General features: G+C 39.0%; 1 protein-coding gene across 2 annotated transcripts in view; it reads left to right on the top strand.

Moving 5' to 3' along the window:
• The first annotated feature begins 1,389 nt into the window (after positions 1-1,389).
• LOC134634454 (zinc finger protein 271-like) overlaps positions 1,390-11,675 on the top strand; it is a 20,368-nt gene continuing 10,082 nt past the window's right edge. The window contains exons 1-2 of one of the 2 annotated variants that reach the window (XM_063483662.1): positions 1,390-1,625; positions 3,079-3,184. In XM_063483662.1, the coding sequence (XP_063339732.1) occupies positions 3,167-3,184 (18 nt within the window). In that variant the 5' untranslated portion in view covers positions 1,390-1,625; positions 3,079-3,166. Of the gene's footprint in view, positions 1,626-2,954; positions 3,185-11,675 lie in introns of those variants that run through there. The other variant, XM_063483663.1, reaches the window with a different exon arrangement.

Raw genomic sequence — 11,675 nt, 5'->3', positions numbered from 1 at the left:
GTCTGCTCGGACTACAAGACTTAAAAACAGTTTCTACCACCAAGCCATATGACACCTCAACCACAACACTTAAACACACACAACACAGTCCACAGGATGCACTCAGAAGCTACGCTGCAGCTTCACAAGTACTCTGTACAATCTGCACTGGTCACTCCACTTTATTGTTATTGATATTTATATTTAAAAAGTGCAATACTGTAATTTTCTGCTGCTCATTCCTGTGCAATATCCCATCTGCCCCCCCCCCCCCCCCTTCCCGTCATATTTCTTTTCAAGATTTTCTTATTTAATCACTAGTGTACATATATTTATATTTATAGATACATATGGTAAATGGCCTGTATTTGTATAGCGCTTTACTAGTCCCTAAGGACCCCAAAGCGCTTTACACATCCAGTCATCCACCCATTCACACACACATTCACACACTGGTGATGGCAAGCTACGTTGTAGCCACAGCTGCCCTGGGGCGCACTGACAGAGGCGAGGCTGCCGGACACTGGCGCCACCGGGCCCTCTGACCATATATATTTAGTCATCTTTTCTCTTTTACCACGACTCTCTAATATTTTGCTCTTTACTATTTTTGTATTTATTTATTTATTTATTTTATTTTATTATATTTTCTTCTACTGTACCATGCTGCTGAGTGACTGCTGCTCGTCAAACACATTTCATTGCAATGTTGACCCTGTGCTAACTTGCATATGACAAATAAAACTGAAACTAATATGTGATGTATAACTGTGTGTTATAGGGGAAAAACCAAAACAAGTGTGGGTATGGAGAGAAACAACAGAGTAACAGAGACTAATGAAATATTACACAGACATAAATACTTTTAAAAAGCTGAAAATGACCTTTACCTTACAATAACACACCTTGGAAACTCCTATTGTGATTAAGTGCTATATATAAAAGGAAATACATTAATACATTAATAAAAAATCATCTAAAATCAACTAATCAAACTCAGCCAGCACAATAAAATGCACTGAAATTGATCAAAAACTGAATTGAGAAATTCCTATTTAGAGATTCATTTCAGTTCAGTGATGGTGGATTATAACCTCCTTTCAAATCATTCAAAAAAGAGAAGAGGAAACTATAGAACATGTTATATTACACTGTGAGACGGTAACTGATCCAAAACCTCAGTAACATAAAAATGAAACTGGATCTCATTGATTTACTGCAAAAGGACTCAAGAAGTGAAAGTGATCAGGCCTTATTCCAGTTTTTAAAGAGAGTAAATTGTTGCTGGTCGACGTTCCAGTTCACACTCCACACCAGTTGGTGGCGGTAATGCATCATTTTGTTGTTTGACAACCACAAATACAATTTCTAAGAAGAAGAAGAAGAAGAAGAAGAGGGCGGAACAAAGTGAGGACGCTCCAAGAGAGGACGTGTTTGCACAGAGAGCTGCTTTTTCATTCAAAGAGTATAAAGTAGTACCAACGTTTGGATCGATATCTGCATCGATCTGCCCACCCTTGTCTCCTGGATCGTAGCTGAGATCAGCGTGAACCACGTGGGTCTCTGCTCCCTGATCTGTTTCCTGTGTTTGGAAAGAGTTCCAGCTTCATCACGGAGTTTCTCTCGGTTTGTGGGATCATCTAAAGGTAAGCACCGAGCTAACTTTACTGTGAGTTCAGTTCATGTTGAGTTTAGCTCCTGAATGAGGTCTTCTGCTGCTCTCCTCGGTGTCTGTTCACAGTTTATTGTGAACACGTTGAGAGAAGAGTGAGAGAGTGTTTGGAGAAAAACACCAACTAATCATTAGCTCAGCATGCTGGGAGAAGTTGGAGCAGAAAAGTCTTTTCATTGTCCCTGCAGCTGTTTTTCTGCCTGCACCAAACCTCTACAGCCTCATTTCTATTTGAAGTGATAACAGGAAATGGATGAGAGCGATCTGCTGCAGTATCAGGGTCACAATAAACTTTATTGTCCAGCTGCTGTGGATGAACACATGAGAGGAAGTGAACTCCTACAAAGTCTCATTTTAATGAGTCTGGCTGCTGCAAAGTGATGCACAGGAAGATGTTAACAAAAACTAATGAAACAGAGATGAAAGTAAACAGTGTTCATATTTGAAAGCACAGAGAATAAAAATATATTGTGCTGGTTAATGTGCAGGAGAGTGTGAAGAATGTAATAATGTCTTCCTGTGTCAAACACAGCTGCAGACAAAGCCAGGAAGGAAAGCACTGAAACCACTGATCAAAGCTAATTAATCAAAGACCGCTGATCAATGGCCATGAGTACCATTCACAGAGAGTTGGGGAGTCGCTGCAATCACAGCATTTGATCAATGATCATGAGAATTTGCATATTAGTGCTCAATAACTGACCTCACAGCCCATTGTTCCTTCAGTGGTTCTAGTTTCAATCATTATGCAAATGCTCTGTTGAAGATTGGGGAAAGCTGCAGTCAGCTGAGACTGAAGAAGTCACTTGGATGAGTGATGAAACGTTTCTCCAACTGCAAAAGCTACGTCCAGATGAACAGAATCAAACTTTTAGGAATGGTGGAGGTGGTGGGACTGGGGGGCTGAAGGAGTTGAAAGTGTGGGGTGGGGGAGTAACAGATCTGTCCCTGTTTGTGGAAACCACAGGAGGAGCTGTTCAGGCTGTTGGCTGGGTGTGAATTGTTGATGGAGTCTTTAAACTTGTAGTTGCGGTTTTCCAGACTGAAGCAGAGTCGTTAGCTGAAAACTGGTTTTAGAGGTTCATTCAGGACACCTTCTCAGGCTCTTACAGCCTTACCTGTATCATAACAAAGTGTATAAACCCCAATCCACCTTGAACATGGTCCTTCTCCCAAACCTTCAAATATGACTTTCTGGCCCTGTCATAGTAAAGGGCTGCTTAGAATATTAGAGCCAATGTCACAAAGTTCCTCCTGAAGTATAAGTGAGTGAGAGAGTTCCCTCACTTTGCAGCACAACACGTCTCACAAGATTTCTACAAGCAATCAGAGTGAAATTTGTACTTTGTGTTGTCAGATGAACATATGAGACACTTTGACTCTTCAGTGCAGTGTGGAGCCTAACAAAGATCTGTTTTGTGTCCCAGCTGATCAGCAGGAGGAGAAGAGTCTGACGGAGCAGCAGAGGAACATTTTCAGCCATCTGGACTCAGCTGAGTCACTACAGAGGAAACAATGAGCTCAACACAGAAGGTGAGGAAAATATCACAGTTTCACCAAATAATCAGTCACGTCTAAAACTCTCATACTCCCAACCTGTTATATGACTGTGTTGCATATTATTATATATTATGTATTTTTTAATTATGTTTACAAACATTAAGAAGTCACAAGCTATTATTATTCTTTATTATTATTAGTAGTAGTATTAGTTACATTTTCAATTCAATTCAGTGTTACTTATACAGCACCAAATCACAACAACAGTCGCCTCGAGGTGATTTATATTGTAATGTGGATCCTACAATAATACATACAGAGTAAACCCAACAATCAAATGACCTCCTATGAGCAGCACTTTGGTGACAGTGGGAAGGAAAAACTCCCTTTTAACAGGAAGAAACCTCCAGCAGAACCAGGCTCAGGGAGGGGCGGGGCCATCTGCTGCTACCGGTTGGGGTGAGAGAAGGAAGACAGGATAAAAGACATGCTGGAAGAACATTTTTATCCAAAGCTAACTGAACCTTGTGCTTTATTAATGTAATAATAAAATAAGATTAGTAAATGAAGTACAAACTATTTATTTCTAATAAAGGTACTCTGTTTGAATCAGTTAAGTAGAAAATGAAGGAAAATAAAACATATGTGTATTTTCTGTTGCCTACATTGTAGAGGGTGACTTTGCCTCTAAACAGGAACATGAGCAGGGAAGAGGTTAAAGTGGGATTGAGCAGGTGGGAACCCTAAAATCAGCTGTAGTGGCTCAGCGTGGGGAAAAGAATCACAGCTCACAATAATTTCTATTGAGAGCTCCAGTAGATTTTCTTAAAGTACAGGCTGTGATCAGCTGACCTGCTGCTCTCTGTGGATGTACACAACTGAATTCAACCAGATGTCAGCAGATGTTTCATGAGCTGTCCTGGCTGATTTCCATCCTCTACACTGACAGTACACTGTCTTTATATTAGACACTATACTGTTGGTATGAAGGTGGAACTCAGTGAATGAATGTCAGCATCATGAGCTTCAGTTTAAATGAATCTCTGCTACACTTGATGTAATCTAACTCTGACATGAGCACCACAGTCACTGTGCACCAGTCACACACTGTTCAGGTTTTGCTGAGAACCAGTGTTCTTGTTTTATGTTCAATTATTTTGGTTAATAGGTTCAGACTGGTCAAATGTAGATTTGGTTAAATATGTAAACAGCACAAAATATATATTACTCTTCTTGTATGTCAGTTAAGATAAGTACTTGGAATGTTAAAGGGTCCAACAATGTGGTGAAAAAAAAGTCTATTTTAAATTCTCTGAAGAAAGATTTGATTCACTTTGCTTTTTTGCAAGAAACCCATCTGACAGATGATGAACATAGAAAATACTTTAGAGAATGGGTTGGTCAAAAATATTTTTCATCCTACTCCACAAATAAAAGGGGGGTTATTACTCTTATACACAAAAATCTTCCCTTCAATGTTACAGCCACTCACAAGGACAATGAAGGAAGATATGTTTTGGTTAAAGGTAGGGCTGCACGATTTTGCAAAAAATGAGAATCACGATTTTTTTGCTTAGAATTGAGATCACGATTCTCTCACGATTTTCTTTTCCAATATAAATATTTATTGCACTTATTAACTGCACATCAACTTCGTAACAGTTGAAACTGAACATAAAAACAATAAATAAACATAAAAACAATAAATGCCTCACATTTTGTTGTTGCCGCAAAATGTTGTACTGCTTGAAATTCCGTCCCCACCGTTGCTCGACACTGCGTGCATAGAGCAGGTAGTGCAACAATAGAAAAATAGTTGCGGGACGGCACTGTGTAGCGTTTGTCTAGGGCAGGGGTCAGCAACCTTTAACACCCAAAGAGCCATTTGGACGCGATTTCCACACAAAAGAAAACTCTGGGAGACGCAAATACTTTTTGACATCTAAAATGAACATAACACTGTTTATATTGTTTGTTTTTTTTACCTTTATGCTTTGTGTGAACAACTAAGGTGTGTTGCTTAAATGCAAATCAAATCAAATCACTTTTATTGTCACATCACATGTGCAGGTACACTGGTACAGTACATGTGAGTGAAATTCTTGTGTGCGAGCTTCACAAGCAACAGAGTTGTGCAAAATACAATAATGTAAAACAAGCAAAATATAAAAATGGCTAATCTAAAAAGTAATAAATATATGTACAATATGTAAAGGTATATACATTACTGAATGTGTATACTAAATATGTTTTTCTACGTGTGTGTGTTTGAGTGTGTATATAGTATATATATACATGTTTTACAAATGAAATAAAGTAAACAATAAAATAAGATATATAAAATATACAGAGGTTGGTATGTGCAAAACAGTGGTATTTATATACAGTATGGAGTGCATAATGTTGAAGCTCCAGTAGTGAAGGTGAGGTGTCTATGAAGTGTTCAGCAGTCTGATGGCTTGGTGGAAAAAGCTGTCTCTCAGTCTGCTGGTACGGGACCGGATGCTGCAGAACCTCCTTCCTGATGGTAGTAGTCTGAACTACTACCATCCGCCCTTGTCATTTGTTGAGCAGGAAGAGTGAGCGCTTGTTTTCATGCAGGTTATGTCCCGGATCAAAATGAAGCATGAAGTGCTACAGTAGTAGTAGTCTGAACACTTCTGAACAGAAGTGCTACAGAGAAAATTACATTTTAATTTTGTAATTAACACATTTTGAACTTTGCAAAATTCCACCTAAGTATGTATTTTACCTGGTTAATATGTGTGGCGGGGCGTGGACTGCAGCGCCGCTGCAGGGGAGGCGGACGCACCTTAGCGGTACCCGCAATCACGCCTCGCCGCCTTAACGTCTGTTCCACCTATGCTGTTGTGTTGGTGTGTGTCGGGCTGCGAGCTTTAACACCGGCTGTATGCGTAAAGCAACCGTGTGTGAAAAGTGGTCAATAAAAAGATGCTGAAAAGCGTGTTCATGGAAACATAGTCGGGTCTGCCGTGATATGTTTACAATGGGACTTCCGCTCCTGAACCTCTGCGCACAGCGTCTGCTGTACGATCGGGGCTGTACGAAGTCACTTTCATCTTTACGCACGACTGTAAGCTGTTATCTGTGAGGGGTGAACGTGTTTGTTTTTGGAGAACAGCTGCTGACATAATGTGGATCCGAAGATCCATAATTGGCCTGCCTGGGGTTGAAAGTCTCACACGGCGTTTCGGCGGGTATATCGGCTTCCGCAAGTGTGACGCTTATTTTGATCGATCAAAAACTAATAGAATATAATTTTATATTTATATTTCAATATCACAATAATCTTCCAATTTAGAACTACGAGTTAAAAAAAAGAACTAACATAAATAAAATAGACTTTAGCTAATTACTTACAAAAAATTCTTTATTTCCCCAAACCACGCGGAGCCGTAGAAGGACTAAAGATCCGCATGCGGCTCTGGAGCCGCAGGTTGCCGACCCCTGGTCTAGGGTGTTGATCATTTTCCTAAATCCCTCGTTTTGCACAGTGTTGATGGGAGCCATATCTTTGGTCAGGTGATAAGTAATAGCCTCCGTAATTTCTTTGTTCCTGCGAGTTCGACGTGTATAGGGAAGCGCTGTATAAGGTTCCCGTTATTGATGTTTGGGTGGTTGACCGGGACAGATTTTCTCCTGTCACTTTCTCGTCATCCCTGACGTGTTCTCCGTTGTTTCTTTCCTGCCAATTTGAGCATCACACGGCACAGCTTCTGTATCACGTGGTATAAAGCTCCGCCCTTGTCATTTGTTGAGCAGGAAGAGTGAGCGCTTGTTTTCATGCAGGTTATGTCCCGGATCAAAATGCGGTACAATCGTCGTTGTCTTTTTTTTTTTTTTTTTTTTTTTTTTAAATCGTTGTCATTTGGAAATGAGATCGCACGTAAGTATGAATCGAGATCGCGATTTTCTAACGATTAATCGTGCAGCCCTAGTTAAAGGGATGTTGCATGGGGAAACTGTTCTCCTAGGTAATATATATGCCCTGAATGCACAGGATGACGAGTTTTACACAATATTATTTAGTCAATTAGTGGACATGGACTGTGCTAATATAATATTAGTGGGTGACTTTAACTGTGTTTTATGCCCCAAAATGGATAAATTTCCCCCACAATCCACTTTGACAAAAAATTCCAAAACCCTTTGGCAAATTATAAATGAGCTTGACCTTATAGACGTCTGGCGACACTATAACCCACTATCTAAAGAGTACACTTTCCACTCTAACCCTCACTTGTCAGCATCTCGTATAGATTATATTTTTATGTCCAAGTGTATCAGTCAGTTAGCTCGCAGGTAAATATTGGTCATATAGGTCTCTCTGACCACGCTCCTGTGGTCCTAACCATTCAACCCATGAGCCATATTGAGCGCTCCATATCTTTGAAGATGAGCACACTGTCTCTTTTGGATGAGAAATTTATACATTATACAGCAAACAACATTTCTTTTAGAAATAAATGATAAAGAGGAGATGGACACAAGAACTTTATGGAATAGCTATAAGGCTTACATGAGAGGGATGATTATTTCATACACAAGTCATAAAAGAAAACAACGATTAACAAGGCAGTTAGAGATCGAGAATAATATAAAAAAGCTTGAGAAACAATATTATGTAACAAAATCAGCTGAAACATTAAGTGAGCTTAATATTGCCAGGACATCTTTGTGTAATTTGATAATGCGAAAGGCTGAAAGAGACGTCCTTCTTGCCAGATGACGGCTTTTTAAATCAGCTAATAAGCCTAACTGTTTTTTGGCTCGTCTTGCAAGGAATACTCCATCAAGTTCTTTTATCACAGCTATTGTGGATGTGAATGGTGAGAGGCAAGTAGCAAACCGTCAGATTAATGAGTGCTTTAGAGAATTCTATACAAATTTATATCAGTCTGAGATGGACATAACAAGGCTTAACTCAGGCTTTTTACTGAATGACTTAGTATTCCCTCAGCTCTCTGAAGATCAGGTTAGCCTGCTGGAGTCACCCACAACATTGATGGAGGTGGATAAAGCTATATCTACACTCCAGTCAGGGAAATGTCCGGGGGCAGATGGCTTCCCAGTAGAATTTTTTAAGTTAATGAAAGTGAAGTTAAATAGTTATTAAGGGTTTTTAATAAAGCATTTGAAGAATCGAAACTTCCAGAATCTATGTACCAGGCTAATATAACATTGATAGCTAAAAGAGAGAAAAACCCAGAGTCATGCTCATCTTACAGGCCTATTAGCCTTCTTGGTGTTGATAATAAGATACTTTCAAAGATACTGGCTCTCACGCTAGAAAAGTAAAGTGCTCTATTGTGCATGCTGACCAGACAGGCTTTATTAAGGGGAGGAATTCTTATAATAATACTCGACGCCTGTTTAATATTTATTCATTTTTTAAATTTTCAAGTGTTCCTGGAGTTAAAATTGGGGATTGACAACATAAAATCCTGCTCTATGCAGACGATATTCTCCTGACACTGACCGACACTGCTAACTCTCCACCTGTTTTTACTAGGTGTATCAAGGACTTTAGTCTTATATCTGGATACAAGGTAAATTTTGATAAATCTGTTATAATGACTCTGTGTAGTGGAAAGGACATTGAACCTTTATATGTTAAACCTTTTCATTGGCCACCATCAGGTTTTGTATATTTGGGAGTTAAAGTTACACCAATTGTTGGTCACTTGTATAGAGAAAATATTAATGGAATGGTTCAAGATCTTTGAGAGATGCTGACAAGATGGAGGTCACTTCTGATACCATTTCATTTCCTCATTAAGATGGTAATGACAATATTATATCCCAAGGGGATGTTGTTTGCAATTTTGAAATCAGAAGATATTAAAGTAATAATAAGGCTATGGTGGATTTCATCTGGGCAGGAAGAAAACCCAAAATGAAATTGGAGACACTACAGTTACCGAAAGATTTGGGCGGGTGGGGAGTGCCAAACATAGAAAATTATGTTCTCTCGATACAAGCGAGGATTCTTTCTCCCTGGATACATGAACATTCTGATCTGCCATGGCTAAATATTGAGGAAGTATTATGTAAACCATCCTCACCTGTTAACTTACTAGGGAAACGTCTAAATGACTTACCTCACGTAATAAAGCATGACCCACTGATATATAATGCTATGTGGATGTGGGGAAAACTGAGAAAACTTTTTCACAGTAGTCATCTGTTTAATATTTTGTCAACGTTTATAAATAATCCAGACCTTCTGCCGCAAAACATAGGGTCGAGCTTTGTGGGATGGCATAAAGTAGGTGTAAAGAGGTTTTATGAACTCTTTAAACGTGGTGAGTTTAAATCATTTGAATCCTTGAAGTCCCAGTATTCTATGTCAAAGATTGAGTTTTATAAGTATTTGCAATTGAGAAATTATGTGTTTAAAAAAATGCTAAATCATTACAAATCTCAACAGCCTCTTTTCAGTTCGAGAAATTTCTTCTGGATAATAGGGAGCTGAAGCGAGATCAATCAACTGCAGACCAGACAACAAACGGAGGCTCCAGAAAAGTGCAATCAAACTATGAATTTATTACACAGGAGAAGAAGCATCAGCATATGTCCTCTTCTGACAAGAATACACTGAATGGGGGTTTTATAGGACAGAAAATGTACGCCCCCACGTACACGTCAAGTACAGGTCAAAAATACATTGTTGACAGACATGGGTACATCTTGTACATTTTTAATAGCTATAATCAGACATATAACTTCTCTTTTCTATAACACTTGCCTTTTAAGGTAATAAACTTCAAGCCTCAGGGTCTCTAGTGGCTAATCATTGACCCTCGTCACCAATCACCAAGCAGACAGAACTGGCGCAGGTCTCAAAAAGAAGCAGAAGACACTTGGGCCTTCGCTTACCCTGCTACTAGATTTATGTATTGTAAGCATGCATGCAATCAACCTGCTATGTTCTCATCCTCCCTCAACATGTATTACCTGGACATCGCGCCAGTGAAGCTTGCAACCCTCCTGGATGGAACATCAACTCTAAACAAGCACAGATAAGCAATGTGTACAAACTAGAGATGGCACGATACCACTTTTTTATGTCCGATACCGATACCGATATCATAAATTTGGATATCTGCCGATACCGATATTAATCCGATATAGTGTGTTTTTTTTAATCAATAAAACTGTTTTTTTTAAATATCTTGCTGCATTTTGTATAAGTTCATACTCAAGTTTAAATAAACAACAACACTAAAGCTATTCTGTTATACCTGTATGTAAAAAATACACTGCACCCAAAATATTTCATAGTTCAGCAATACTGATCAATCTAATAAACTTAAACCTACTCCATCCTTCCTATTCTGGTATTTTAAAGAGTACTTAGCAGAAATATTAAGCAACTAACTAATAGGGTTGCAAACTCCCAGCAAAAAAAAAAAAAAAGGGAACCACCCCCCACCCTCCACCTCATGATGCTTAATCGACGTAATCAACTTTAATTTGATGCAGTGTGAAAAAAATGCACAGAAATAAATTATTTTTCAAGAATAATTAAATATATTCAACATCTTTCTTCTACAGAATTGCAGACTACACAGATGGTACGTTCTAGTACTATAGCTTACTAGGGTATATTAGACTTAATAGTTACTATATACAGTAATGGACTTCTATACATTTTACATCAGATTAAAACTTTGGGTGTAAGATTCAGATAATTATTTATTAAAAGCTAGACATTTTAAATGAGAATAAGAAAGATAAGTATGTCTTTGTGCCCCCTTTTCCCTGTTCATGCCCTATCGGCCCCCCTGGCTAAACTTTGCTAGATCCGCCCCTGCACAGTTACCAGCCGTCAGCTACGTAGAAAAGGATCCTGGTGTAGAAAGTAATATTAAATAAATTCTAACAACAGCTTATCAAGGTTAAACGTGCTGCTGTTGTTCAGCCACTGGTTTCCTCTTTCTGGTGCAAAGTGGGCCGAAAACAAAGAAGAGAGACGGACTCGCGACAGAAAAGCCGATCAGCTGATCATTAAGCAGTTTCACGATTGAAGTAGCAGCAGGAGAGGGAGGGAGAGAGAGAGATGCTCCATATATCGGTTGTTAAGCTTAACGTAGGTACGCTTTACAAACATTCAGAGATGAACTTACACACTTGCTTTACTTCTCTCTGGGATAACTTCCTCGGAGATGAAATGCTGGATTGCTAGCGAGGCTACAAATAAACACAGCCCTCTATCACGTGAGCACACTGCTTCGACGTGCTACGGTTACAAGCCGAGTTACGTCGTGTCGCAAGTTTTGTGAGGTGCTTTTTTGATATTTAATGGATCGGATTACATTTTTTAATTTCTCGCCGATATCCGATCCAGTAATTTAGGTCAGTATCGGACCGATACCGATACTTAATATCGGATCGGTCCATCTCTAGTACAAACTAAACTAAACCTGTGAATAGAAAGGTCAATATGGTGACAAACATCTTCAATATAAACCCTGTAAGAAATATTACTGACAAAATAATG

Source organism: Pelmatolapia mariae, linkage group LG9, assembly GCF_036321145.2.
Source record: "Pelmatolapia mariae isolate MD_Pm_ZW linkage group LG9, Pm_UMD_F_2, whole genome shotgun sequence".
Lineage (NCBI taxonomy): Eukaryota > Metazoa > Chordata > Actinopteri > Cichliformes > Cichlidae > Pelmatolapia > Pelmatolapia mariae.
The sequence above is the reverse complement of the archived record's forward strand: the minus strand, read 5'-3'. Positions and strand labels throughout refer to the sequence as shown.